The 15,047-nt window shown below is 42.5% G+C and overlaps 1 protein-coding gene across 1 annotated transcript in view; it reads left to right on the top strand.

Annotated features, from left to right (window-relative positions):
- The window catches only part of LOC126091960 (uncharacterized), a 387,115-nt gene that overhangs the window by 111,419 nt on the left and 260,649 nt on the right, over positions 1-15,047 (top strand). Inside the window, exon 3 of the mRNA XM_049907303.1 lies at positions 9,868-9,919. Coding sequence (XP_049763260.1) covers positions 9,868-9,919 — 52 coding nt within the window. The remainder of the gene's footprint in view (positions 1-9,867; positions 9,920-15,047) is intronic.

Raw genomic sequence — 15,047 nt, 5'->3', positions numbered from 1 at the left:
TAAGACCATTGGTTCAAAGCACTTTATCGTTTGTTCTGAAATCTGAAAACATATGAGATTTAGTGCCATGAACATACATCTCACATTAGGATCATGAAGAGAGCAGAAATCGAGACATGTTCAAAAGCATATAGTCATTCACCCATCACTCCATTTGCGATTGTAATAGAAAGGAAATGAATATCAGTGATACATGCGACAATTTACTAAACGCCATATAACGGCTTATAGAGGATGTATGTAGATGTGATTTGAAATGAGATGTATATGGCACTGAGATGAACGGCCTAAAATCACTTTAATGCTTACAATGGTCACACAGTATTCAGAAAAAAAACATTTAGCGTAACGAAAACTGAAGCAGAAAAATTCGACATGCAGGTGTGTAAACATCTGGGTGAAGATGAAGCAAAGCGATGAAAGACAATTATCCAAATTAACAGAAGAGGAATTGGGCATACATACCATAGTGCTTACATACAGTAAATCAGCAAATTTTGATACAGTAATATAAGTAATTTACAGGCATCAAAATTTTTAATATAATCAATTGTGTAATTCATTGCGTCAGGAAACCGCCGAAACTACCACAATAAGACCCGTTGTGAAGAACAGTATGCTGGCTGTTCAACATTAGCAATTTGAAGATGGAACCTCACCCCATCTGTGAGGAGAGTCCGTGCTTCTGCCATGAGTGGTGCGTATTCTGTTAAATATTGTCCATGTTCTGCGCCATTGGTCAGAGGCAGGAGATTTCTTTCTTACACAAGGCAAGTTCTGGCAATGTGGAGGGCAAGCACCTGTCCTATCTCCTTCCCATGAGTCTGTTAAGGTCCAACTGAGACATATGCAGTTCTATGGTTGTTTTCTTGGATGGTTTTCTTGATCGAAGCCGATTTCTTTGTAGGATAACCGCATCTTGATGTGTTTCCTTCAAAGAGGGTGTTTGCATGGGAAGTCTTTTCCTACCCTGATTGCAGATAGTCATGATATTGGGAATTTACTGTTATTACTTACACTGCCCTCCACATGCCGGTTTAGGATTTTCAAGAGATTGAGCATTCAAGTAAAGCAATGGTACAGAGGATCGAAATCAGTGAATTTTGCCTCTAATCAGTTCGTTTAATACATACGTAGGATTCTGCAATATTAATTTCCATATACACTCCTGGAAATGGAAAAAGGAACACATTCACACCGGTGTGTCAGACCCACCATACTTGCTCCGGACACTGCGAGAGGGCTGTACAAGCAATGATCACACGCACGGCACAGCGGACACACCAGGAACCGCGGTGTTGGCCGTCGAATGGCACTAGCTGCGCAGCATTTGTGCACCGCCGCCGTCAGTGTCAGCCAGTTTGCCGTGGCATACGGAGCTCCATCGCAGTCTTTAACACTGGTAGCATGCCGCGACAGCGTGGACGTGAACCGTATGTGCAGTTGACGGACTTTGAGCGAGGGCGTATAGTGGGCATGCGGGAGGCCGGGTGGACGTACCGCCGAATTGCTCAACACGTGGGGCGTGAGGTCTCCACAGTACATCGATGTTGTCGCCAGTAGTCGGCGGAAGGTGCACGTGCCCGTCGACCTGGGACCGGACCGCAGCGACGCACGGATGCACGCCAAGACCGTAGGATCCTACGCAGTGCCGTAGGGGACCGCACCGCCACTTCCCAGCAAATTAGGGACACTGTTGCTCCTGGGGTATCGGCGAGGACCATTCGCAACCGTCTCCATGAAGCTGGGCTACGGTCCCACACACCGTTAGGCCGTCTTCCGCTCACGCCCCAACATCGTGCAGCCCGCCTCCAGTGGTGTCGCGACAGGCGTGAATGGAGGGACGAATGGAGACGTGTCGTCTTCAGCGATGAGAGTCGCTTCTGCCTTGGTGCCAATGATGGTCATATGCGTGTTTGGCGCCGTGCAGGTGAGCGCCACAATCAGGACTGCATACGACCGAGGCACACAGGGCCAACACCCGGCATCATGGTGTGGGGAGCGATCTCCTACACTGGCCGTACACCACTGGTGATCGTCGAGGGGACACTGAATAGTGCACGGTACATCCAAACCGTCATCGAACCCATCGTTCTACCATTCCTAGACCGGCAAGGGAACTTGCTGTTCCAACAGGACAATGGACGTCCGCATGTATCCCGTGCCACCCAACGTGCTCTAGAAGGTGTAAGTCAACTACCCTGGCCAGCAAGATCTCCGGATCTGTCCCCCATTGAGCATGTTTGGGACTGGATGAAGCGTCGTCTCACGCGGTCTGCACGTCCAGCACGAACGCTGGTCCAACTGAGGCGCCAGGTGGAAATGGCATGGCAAGCCGTTCCACAGGACTACATCCAGCATCTCTACGATCGTCTCCATGGGAGAATAGCAGCCTGCATTGCTGCGAAAGGTGGATATACACTGTACTAGTGCCGACATTGTGCATGCTCTGTTGCCTGTGTCTATGTGCCTGTGGTTCTGTCAGTGTGATCATGTGATGTATCTGACCCCAGGAATGTGTCAATAAAGTTTCCCCTTCCTGGGACAATGAATTCACGGTGTTCTTATTTCAATTTCCAGGAGTGTAGTTTACCACTTTAGCAAACGAACAGCCATTAAATAGTTTTGTTCCAACATTTATAACCTTTATATATATATATATATATATATATATATATATATATATATGTCATCAGTCTTCCGACGGGTTTGATGCAACCTGCCACGACACGAATTTATCTCCTGTGCCAACCTTTTTTTCATCAGAAATTCCATACAAGCAGAGTTTACAGATCGGATATATAAGGCTATTAGTGCTCCAGTTGGTTTGAATGTAATGCAAACCGATTTTAAAGCATATTAAAAAGATTTATATGGAAAATATTGCAGAGCAGTGAGTGTGGTTGATGTAGAATGAGAAAAATGTTAATATTTTAACGATAGACATCTATTTTCCAGGGTTAACAAAGTAGAAAAATATACGTTAACACTGTATAAAGGTTGAATCAATATATATGTTATAATAAATAGTATTTTTACAAGTTGCAGTATGTTTTATTCCATCATACTTATTTCAGTTTGAGACTTAGCAGGTCATTTGTTAAAGAGAGAGAGTGTTAACGGCTCATACACTTACGTCCCTGAGCCTGTGCAGTCCAGTTGTTGCTATGTCAAGGAGACTTAGCAGCGACTTTGGGTTTCATACTTACTGGCGTCTTGGATTTTACAAGTTGCATTCTTGGATTCTGTACTTCGCACAGCTGACCTACTTCTAATGTGATATCAGGGAAAATCCCAGTAGGATAAGTGAGACGGGTCCACTACTGAGGATTGTCTTCTTGGATTCTATTACTCAGTGCAAGTGACCTGGAAACATGCAGACTGTCCTAGTATTCCCAGGCCCACAACCTTGGATTCTATACTTGTCACAATTGGGCTTGTGTAAGTCCAGTGGTATTTTGAATTTCAGGTTTTAAAGCTGACAGAATTGCACGTTTAACACTCATTCTCTTGGTAAAGTGTTAAAGCATACAGAACACAGCAACGCAGGCTTCGACATACGTAATACGTGAAATGATTTTGACACAAACATTCACGGATTTTCAATAAGAAATTTACAATGCGTCACAGTTTTACTGGCAATTTGTTATAACTTTTTTTGTAATAAGGGGCAATTTGTTACCATTCCTGCTGTAACATGGGTCAGTTTCTTACAATTCTGCAGTAACATGTTATAATTTTGCTGTTACGAGTCATACCAGTGTATGGGCTGATTTATTACAATTTTGCTATAGCATTGGGCATGAAGAATGGTGTTTAATGTACCATCTACATGGAGGCCATGGTAGATAACACTTATGTGAGAGTATTTATAGGTAGTGATCTTGTTGAAGTAACAACGTCGATGTTTGTGCAAAATGGCTCTGAGCACTATGGGACTTAACTGCTGTGGTCATCAGTCCCCTAGAACTTAGAACTACTTAAACCTAACTAACCTAAGGACATCACACACATCCATGCCCGAGGCAAGATTCGAACCTGCGACCGTAGCGGTCACGCGGCTCCGTACAGTAGCGCCTAGAACTGCACGGCCTCGATGTTTGTCAGAAATTACTTACAAGTCCTATAGAAACATCCGATTGTATAATGCATTTATAGATGTGTCTCAAGCAGACCACTGCAACAATTCCGTTTTCAACCGGAACTTTTTTCATTGTCATTTCTATGGAAACTTCTGATGTCCTGTGTACAACTTAAAACAAATAATGGAGCATGAATCCTTAGCTGCACCAGTTCTATGGGGAACTAGACACGTGAAAAGATCTGTTGTTGCACATATTAATATTGGGCAAAATTCCAAACACGAAATTATTGATACTCTTGAAGTTTGCGCTTTGATTACTTTCAAAAAATGGCTCTGAGCACTATGGGACTTAACTGCTGAGGTCATCAGTCCCCTAGAACTTAGAACTACTTAAAACTAACTAACCTAAGGACATCACACACACCCATGCCCGAGGCAGGATTCGAACCTGCGTAGTGGTCACGCGGTTTCAGACTGGAGCGCCTAGAACCGCTCGGCCACTCCTGATTACTTTCAACAAAAGCTGCATCGTTCTCTTCACTTGTGGTTATAATGATACTATCCATCTAGAACTCACATTGGATACGATTACTAAGAAATTTTGATCACACCAAAGCCTACCTACAGCAAAAATCAATGTTAGTTAAAGAGTTTATCGGAATCTATGGTATGAATCTACTACTACTACTACTACTACAGCTAGTTGGGAATCTATTTTGAATCTATGGCATGAATCAACTGCCATAATATTACCAAATATGACAAGGAACTTCGTATTTGAATCTATGGAATGAAGGTACTTTACCAACTGCGCCACACCAATCACACATCTTTAAGAGCTTTTATTAAGTATTATCCTGCACAAGCGTCCTTATAATTGGCTGTAGTATAAGATTCAAATCGTGCTACAATAGTTTTAAGAACTCATGTTGGTGTCTTGGCCATCATATTCATATGACCTAAACATATCTGGGACACTACTGGACGTCAGTTCTGCACCACAATTTATGGGAAATGTGTAAACGTGTGGCACCCGATGCCTCTGGAAACCTGAAAGAATCCTCTGTAGCACAGCTTGTCTGAATACTCGATCTGCTAACAATCCCATGCAGAGCGCACTGTAAGTCATAACAGCAGACTCTCACTATTACGACTGTCCACAAACTTGACTAGTAAAAGACTTCTCTCACACCCTTCTTGAAGGAAACACGCCTGGATTCATCGGAAATGATTTAGAAATCCTATGCAAAGATCCTATGTATACTCCACGCTTATTAATGCACATCCTGCAGACCAATGCAACTATCCCTTTTAATTTCAGCATTTCTCCCTTGGAATATCTTTTATGGTTCGATTTTGAAACGAAACTCGCTGATTTCGATGGAAAATTGACTGATTTGCTGTATGTACGCACCATAGCGTGTGTGGTCCATTTCCTATTCTGTTGTTTTGGATAGTTTTCGTCATTCGTTTAGGCTTATCTCCAACCTGTTGTTCACATACATTTTTCTTGAATCTTGCTGGTTCACTTTTCGTTGCGCTAATCATGATTCTTCCGAAGACGGTGTGGTTTTTGCAAGCATTTCGGTGATATTGTGTGTGTTCGTCTCAGTGTCGCTACAATTTTCTATTTCATTTCAGTTCATAAAAGATCTACATACATACTCTACAAGCCACCTTATGGGAGCTTAGTGGGTTGTAGCTTGTATTACTGACATTAATTCCCTTTCTGTTCCACTCGCAAGTGGAGCGATAGGTGAATGACTATGTGCTTCTGCATGAACCACGATTTATGCTGTCTTCATGGTCATTATGTGAGATGTACGTTCGACTCAGTAAATCTCAGAGCTTTTCAGATTTCAGTAAAAACGATTAAATGCTGTGACCGGTGGTCTTAGCTCCCATCCTCATACCGTAGCCATTCTCTTGCACCACCGTATCGTCAGACATGGCATAAAATATATCAAACCATCAAATAACGATACTTTAGTGGTGGTGAAATGAGTGTATACATCTGTATATGTTCTGATTTTTGTTGACTTTGAAGTCCTTACGTTAGATGTGCGTTAGTGGCTGTACATCGTTCTGCAGACAGTTGCAAATGTATGTTCTTCAAACTTTCTGAATAATTTTTCATGACAAGAGTGCCTGGACACTTCTGAATTGCTTCGATAGCTTCCTGTCGTCCCAGTGCCTCACTAGGAAGTTCATCGCGTTAATTTATAAAAAAAAAAGTACGTTGGGAAACAGCTGCTGTGGAAGGTGCATTTTGTCCTCTTTCGAATTTTTTTCGTAACCATTTGATGTCACGTACCTCAAGAAAACTACCAAGGGTTTATGTCATGCAGAATCGATAATGTATTGGGTGTCTTAAATTGGTAGAATATATGGAATTCGTTGACGTTGATGTAAAGTAATAAATAAAACGGGAATGCTCTCGGATAGGGCAACAACATACGCTGGTAACTGACGAGATCAGGTGGCGTTTCTCTCGGGCTACCGGTATTGATTGGTGGTTCTCCACAGGTCTCACTGTCACGAGCGGCTGACACAGCATGCTGTTCCAGATAGTCTGACATACACTATGTGATCAAAAGTATCCGGACATCTCTAAAAACATAAGTTTTTCATATCAGGTGCATTGTGCTGCCACCTACTGCCAGGTACTCCATATCAGCGACCTCAGTAGTCATTAGATATCGTGAGAGAGCAGAATGGGGTGCTCCGCAGAACTGAAGGTCTTCGAACGTGTTCAGGTGATTCTGTGTCACTTGTGTGATACGTCTGTACGCGAGATTTCCACACTCCTAAACATCCCTAGGTACACTGTTTCCGATGTGATGGTGAAGTGGAAATGTGAAGGGACACGTACAGCATAAAAGCGTACAGGCCGACCTCTTCTGTTGACTGACACAGACCGATTGAACATTATAAAAACGCTGTGTGGACTGTCCAATCACGGTACACAATGTGGCGATCCGATGACAGGGTGTGGGTATGGCCAATGCCCGTGGAACGCCATCTGCCTGCGTGTATAGTGCCAACAGTAAAATTCGGAGGCGGTGCTGTTATGGTGTGGTCGTGTTTTTCATGGAGGGGACTTACATCCCTTATTGGTTTTCGTGTCACTATCACAGCACAGGCCTACTTTGATGTTTTAAGCACCTTCTTGCTTCCCCCTGTTGAAGGGCAATTCGGGGATGACGATTGTATCTTTCAACACGATCGAGCACCTGTTCAAAATGCACGGCCTGTGGTGGAGTGGTTGCACGACAATAACATTCCTGTAATGGACTGGCCTGCACAGAGTCCTGATCCGAATCCTATAGAACACCTTAGGGATGTTTTGGAACGCCGACTTCGTGCCAGGCCTCACCGACCAACATCGATACCTCTCCTCAGTGCAGCACTCCGTGAAGAATGGGCTGCCGATTGAATGTATGTCTGCGAAAGTGGAATCTGTCATCAAGGCTAAGGGACACCATATTGAATTACAGCATTACCGATGTAGGTCGCCACGAACTTGTAAGTCATTTTCAGCCAGGTGTCCGGATACTTTTAATCGCATAGTGTATATCTTCACTGTGTGGAGAGTGCTATCTCGTATCATCTACCACTGGCCGCCGTTGGGGCACTCAATCAGGTACCGCCTCTGCATCTTTCCAATGAATGGGGTAACATTCTGCTGATGGTGACAGAGGAGTTCTTTAGTTTGGAATGTGTCGTGCAATTACGCTTTTGAACCCTTCTCTCGTGATATGGTATTCTTTTATCCACCTTATCTGTTTGTATCTTTGTTTATGGTTACAGTTCTATTTGTAAATTACACTACTGGCCATTAAAACTGCTACATCAACAAGAAATACAGGTGATAAATGGGTAGTCATTGGACAAATATATTATACTAGAACTGACATGTGATTCCATTTTCACGTAATTTGGGTGCATAGATCCTGAGAAATCAGTATCCAGAATAACCACCTTGATACGCCTGGGCATTGAGTCAAACAGAGCTTGGATGGCGTGTACAGGTACAGCTGCCCATGCAGCTTCAGCACGATACCACAGTTCATAAAGAGTAGTGACTGGCGTATTGTGACGAGCAAGTTGCTAGGCAACCATTGACCAGACGTTTTCAGTTAGAGAGAGCTGGAGAATGTGCTGGCCAGGCCAGCAGTCGAACATTTTCCGTGTCCAGAAAGGCCCGTACAGGACCTGCAACATGCGGTCGTGCATTATCTTTCTGAAATGTATGATTTCGCAGGGATCGAATGAAGGGTTGAGCTACGGTTCGTAACACATCTGAAATGTAACGTCCACTGTTCAAAGTGCCGTCAGTGCGAACAAGAGGTGACCGAGACGCGTAACCAATGGCACACCATACCATAACGCCGGGAGATACGCCTGTATGGCGATGACGAATACACGCTTCACTTCGATGTCGCCAAACACGGATGCGAACATCATGATGCTGTAAACAGAAGCTGGATTCATCCGAAAAAATGACATTTTGCCATTCGTGTACCCAGGTTCGTCGTTGAGTACACCATCGCAGGCGCTCCTGTCTGTGATGCAGCGTCAAGGGTAACCGCAGCCATGGTCTCCGAGCTGATAGTCCATGCTGCTGCAAACGTCGTCGAACTGTTACTGCAGATGGTCGTAGTCTTGCAAACGTCCCCATCTGTTGAATCGGGGATCGAGACGTGACTGCTCGATCCGTTACAGCCATACGGATAAGATGCCTGTCATCTTGACTGCTAGTGATACGAGGCCGTTGGGATCTAGCACGGCGTTCCGTATTACCCTCCTGAACCCAGCGATTCCATATTCTGCTAACAGTCATTGGATCTCGACCAACGCGAGCAGCAATGTCGCGATACGATAAACCGCAATCGCGATAGGCTACAATCCGACCTTTATCAAAGTCGGAAACGGGATGGTACGCATTTCTCCTCCTCACACGAGGCATCACAACAACGTTTCACCAGGCAACGCCGGTCAACTGCTGTTTGTGTATGAGAAATCGGTTGGAAACTTTCCTCATGTCAGCACATTGTAGGTGTCGCCACCGGTGCCAACCTCGTGTGAATACTCTGTAAGGCTAATCGCATATCACAGCTTCTTCTTCCTGTCGGTTAAATTTCGCGCCTGTAGCACGTCATCTTCGCGGTGAAGCTATTTTAATGGCCAGTAGTGTAGTAATAGCTATAACAAGACATGTTTTTGGCTTGTGTAGTACCTCCGGTACATACGGCAAGAGTAAGCCATTAACGCTTGTTTTTCCCTGGGCAACAGGTGAAGAGTTGAAATGGATGTGTGGACGCAAAACAGTTAGTCTATACTGACAGGGGTAGCCCACTTAGTAGTGCAGTTACGACTGTGCAGAAAACATCAGGTCGTAAAGTTTGTGGTGCGTTTGAGTGAAGACTGTTCAACGCCAGGAAAAAGCAACCAACACATTGACGTGTGTACATATTAAGGTACCACATACAAAAATATCTGCACTTACACTCATTTCACCCTGTATAAATATCGTTATTGCACCCTCATCATGACAGTTTGTTGGTACAGATTTGCGTCAAAATATGTGTAACATTCGAACTTGATAATTGTTTCATTCGTAGTAAACTCTTGGTAAATTTTATAGCAGTTGTTTGTAGTTATGAAATGTGTTTATTGTTTAGTTTTGTGCCTCATATTGAAATTATCATATATTTATTTGAGAAACAAAAACAGGTTTCTGTTCTGTGGTCATATCTAGTTTGTTTTATTTCTGTTTACAGACTGCAAAGCTTTCAGGGACTTCTGCTACATCTTCGAAATGTACCCTCACAAGTAAGTATAAAGTCATTTGCTTTAATTATTTACCACTTATATATCCATATTACGTAATGGCTGAGGAGGATTGTGCTTGTTAAGCTGCGCTCTTGGTGATCAGAAAACTGAGCAGAAAATTTAACTATTTTTTTCAGTCATACAATTGATATATGAGCTTTATTTAAATGTCTTACACTTCATGAGATAAATCAGGAACTTCGATAATATATAACGAAAAGTATGAGATCCGAAATGTAATGCCAGATAAGGAGCATAAAGTTATTCGAGGCAAGAAGAAAAAGCAGTCAAAGCTGGAGAAAGAACAACACAAGTGGACTTACAATAATATTTATAGAATTTCAGTGAAGGGAGAGAGTTCCCCAAGACTGTTTTACTTTCCAAATCAGAGCGAAAGAAAGAGCAAAATACTTTAAATCCTGTGCGTGTTGTAAAATACACTTCGAAGAAAAAAAAGAGGCACCACGAAAGAATTTTCCGAATGCAACAAAAATCAGTAGATGTGATGTTCGTGTAGATCCAATCAAATAATTAAAATTTCAGAAAAATTGGATGATTTATTCAAGAGAAAGAGCTTCACAAACCGCGCAAGTCAGTAATGCGTTGGTCCACTTCTGGCTCTCACGCAAGCAATTATTCGGCTTGGTATTGGTTGTGGAGTTGTTGGGTGTCCTCCTCAGGGCTATCGTGCCAAATCTGTCCAATTGGAGCGCCAGATCGTCAAAATCCCGAGCTGGTTGGAGGACCCTGCCTATAATGCTCCAAACGTTCTCAATTGTGGAGAGAACCGGCGACCTTGTTGGCCTAGGTAGAATCTGGCAAGCACGAAGACAAGCAGTAGAAATTATCGCTGGCTGTGGGACGGCATTATCTTGCTGAAATGTAAAGGATGGCTTGCCATGAAGAGCATCTTAAAGTATCGTCGACGTTCCGCTGTGCTGTATGGGTGCTGCGGACGACAGTCAAATGGGTCCTGCTGTGAAAGAAATGGTACTTCAGACCTTCACTCCTGTTTGTGGGGCTGTATAGTGGGCGATAGTCCGTTTGGTAACTGACCGAATCCATGGCACCTCCAGACACGTCTTCGCTGGTCATCGAGACTCAGTTCGAAGTGGTACATCACTGAACACAATGAGTTTCAAGGCCAAATATGCCAGACACCACTGAAAACAAACTTACTGGCCTACAGAGGCATTCGGCATAAGGGGAATCATGAACTTAGCCCCCTTTCTGTGAGCCAGCTATTGAGTGTCCTTGTGGTCACTGAAGCACCGATTGCATGTCGGATCGATGATAATGATGAATACGGGGCTCTTAGTGCATCTCTGACGATTCCTCAGTTCTATCGTCTCTCTAGGTCGACCGCTTCCTTCTTGATGCTGTGTTTGGCGATTATTTCCCCATTCCCAGCAATATCGTTGAATAGCGGCATCGCTCGATTGATTTGCGATTGCTCTGATTGGCTTCTTTGAGCCCAACCTCACGTCCTCTCTCAAATACTGACAACTGCTTATGTTGTCCATGCGCCTGTCCAACTGAGTACACGGAATGATTTCGCAAAGCCTTTATGACCTGCTACCGACATGCACCCTGCTTATTGTCTGTACCTGCCGCATGGTGAAATTATGCTGCAGCGTCACACATTCATCGATCAGTTGCCAACGTTTGTAATTTTGTGTGTTCAATCGATACCTGCATGAAGTTTATCCCATAATGTCTCAACACATCACATGTCCTTTTGTAATACAGCATCTCAGGCACATCCAATAGTAGGTATTTTCTGTTACTTCATACGATATTGATGCAATGAAGCAACACTTCTCTATTCAATGTATTTTTATTCAGCATGATTGACAACAACTCAGTCGCGGAAGACCACGGATTTGTCAAAACTACTCAGTCTAAGAGTAAACAATACATGCTTATGGGCGTCTTATAAAGCCCAACATTCTGGCGCCAGTGTTTCCCACGCAGTCCCCCCCTCCCCCCCCCCCACACACACATACACACACTCCTCACAGTAGAGCAGAACTCCTGGAATGTGCAGGTACTTGTACCGCTCTCGTCAGCCTGCCCTGGTGTTAGACTGCTCGTGGCTTCGGCGTTTCTTATTGAGCTGACGGTGGCGCCGTGGTTGCTTGCCCAGACTCTCCACTTGTTCACTGTGGCATTGCGAGTGTGGCTGTGTCATGTTCATCACTAGATGTCAGCCTATGTCAACACACAGGCATAGCTCGTTCAGGTGACACCGTTTGTCGCTTGTCTTTATATTGTGTCTGTATTGTATGTGCATCACGTTTTAAAAACTTGGATGGACCAGAGTACGGGGCTTCTAATAGAAGGCCCTCTGCATCCATCCTTAACTGCATGGCTAGCACGTTTTCAGATCTCTGTGTACGAAAATCTTATGCTCCCCATGGCGTAATAATAATAATAGTAGTAGTAGTAGTAGTAGTAGTAGTAGTAGTAGTAGTAGTAGTACTAGTACTGGTAATGGTAGTAGTAGCCTTATTCAACTGTAGATCTCTTTTTACAAGTATATAGGACATGTCAAAGTATTTACAAATTTAGATCAATTTAAAATAAGCTACTTCGTATACACATATATTTACGGACTTCTGGTTAGAGGCAATCATTAGATTTACTCCTGGTATACAATACTTTTTTTTTACAAATAACTCATCAAATAATATAATGCCAGATTGTTCACTCATATCTCACCATCACTCACTGCATGCACACGCACACTGGTGATCTCTGGGCCATTTTCTGTACTGCAACTTCCCATTTGCTATCCTGAAAAGCTGAGTCACATCCCTCCATAATGAGTGGCATGTTGAGCTCAGAAAGAGGAAGAGGTGTTGGTATGCATAGCTTGGGGGGTAAGTATTTCTAGAAAGGAATAAAAGAAGGAAAAAAACATAAAGTGAAGGTGTTATGTGGAATGTTCGATATTTTATAATCATTATTATTATTATTATTATTTATTTGTATAACATTTTTTATCAAACCCCTACTCTGTTTTAGCTAAGTAATCCTTCAATGTATAAAATGTATTGCTAACAGGGACTTTTTAGCTGCCTTTTTAAATAAGTGTATTTTTGCAATTTCTTTAATCTCTTTTGGTAATTTATTGTACAGTTTTATTCCTTGGTAGAAAATGCTGTTTTGAGTTTTATGTTTATTTTTTCTTGGTAAATGTAAGTTGAGTCTATCTCTTGTTGCATGGTCGTGGACAGAGCTGTTTGTGCAGTAATTACCAATGTTATTTTTGATGACTGGTAAATGTATTCACATGAAGCAGTTAAAATCCCCAGTGTTCTGAACAGATCTTTACAATAAGCTCGACTAGTGTTTTTGGTTATTATTCTTATGGCTCTTTTCTGGAGTTTGAAAATTGTGTTCATATTTTGTGCATTTGTTCCCCAAAAAAGAATGCCATAACTAAGAACCGCGTGTACATATGAATAATATGTAACCAAATGCCGGCGAAGGGCATGGATCGGATATCTGGGCCTTTAGTTGCTGTGGTAAATACGGCAGTTCTGTGTGTCTCGTTATTTGTTGCATGCTGTCGGCGCCCCCGTATCTGGCTTACACAAAATGCAGAGACCATATGAGACTGGGCGCCGTTGCTGAAGTTATAATGAATCATCCTCCTCTAACATTACCATTTTTTATAGAGATAACCGATACCATGCATACTATCGATTCTTGCATAGGTTAAAATTATCTCAGCTGTTTCATTAAAAGAATTCATATGATTTTGTATACAATGTATTATATTTCAGGCTAAAATGTTTAAAATAGAAATTGTGTTACAATCGATATGTACTAACAGTTAAAATTACTCTTTTTGTAGAAATATTTGAAATTACGAAATTTCTGGCATACTTAAAATTCACATTATTAATTGCACAATCTAATGCTATTTATTAAATTTATTTCTAGATTGATTTACAAAATAATGACATATTTTAGCCAAGATTCGTCTTTGGTAAGGAAAGTTTGTAAACCCTTTCGCTTTGTAAACTCTTTAGAATAATGTGAGTATCGCAGAATGTAAGCAGTGGTGGGCATGCCTCTGATGGAAGTAGCCGTTTTCTAAGTTTGCCACCACCAATGTAATTATTGTTTTTTTTTAATGGGGAAAATGTAAAAACCGTGTGATGTTGAAAGATGTGACAAAGAATAAAATTCAAGAATAATACAGGCAAATCATCATCAATTATTTAGTCATCGAGAACCTACAAAATCGAAATTTCAGCTGCAAGAATGTACCCCTAGACAAGACTTTGAGCCATCGACAACAACAACGAGATAATGAAGATAAGAAAAAAAGTTATTCTTTTGCATATCTTACGCCTCTCGAAGCTTTCAAAATTTGTGCAAAGACAGAGAATTTTAATAGTGATATGTGGGAGGTTAATATTACGAAGTCCAACTGTCTTTGTTACAAATGAGCGCAGCTTTCAAAGTCGTGTGTCAGTGGTCTTCCACCCCACTGATTTCCATGTAGTAGCAGGTTGTGTGGTGACACTGGAAACAACACGACTTGGACGGGTGCAGGAATAGGATTGATTCGAACTGTCGCCCAGGATACATAGTAATGTGCAATGAACATCTGAACAATGGTATCCATGTCGTCGAAAACGTTCGTGTTACTGTCTGAAGATTGGTACTTCCTCTGCCCACTTGGTTTATGTGCCTATCACAGTAAATATGTAGCGATATCATTCTGTTGAAGGCAGTGGACCCACATTATCTATATCTAGATGGAAGAACCTGCTTGTCGCCTCTGAAAACTCTGCCACATCCTTGTGCACATGTGTGCGCCCACCTTACATTGCTGATAGGCTATGCATGTTCTCGTCCATTGGCGACAATCTATCTTTATGCTGAGCCACAAGAACCTTCCTGTCAATAGTTTAATGCTTGTTTTTGCGCTCTGGTACGCTAGATTATGAATACTATCAGAAACTGCTTTGCGTAACTTCTACACCTCAAGAGGCTTGGTGCTGGTTTTGGACATATCACTCCAAATCATACCCTTAACCGCCAATAGTCGCACCTGATCAGGCTGTAACCATGCTGAACCATTTTTTAAATATTCCTGCAGCGCCTATCA

The sequence above is a fragment of the Schistocerca cancellata genome, chromosome 7 (genome assembly GCF_023864275.1).
Source record: "Schistocerca cancellata isolate TAMUIC-IGC-003103 chromosome 7, iqSchCanc2.1, whole genome shotgun sequence".
Taxonomy (NCBI): Eukaryota; Metazoa; Arthropoda; class Insecta; order Orthoptera; family Acrididae; genus Schistocerca; species Schistocerca cancellata.
This window is presented reverse-complemented; position numbering and strand designations above follow the sequence as displayed.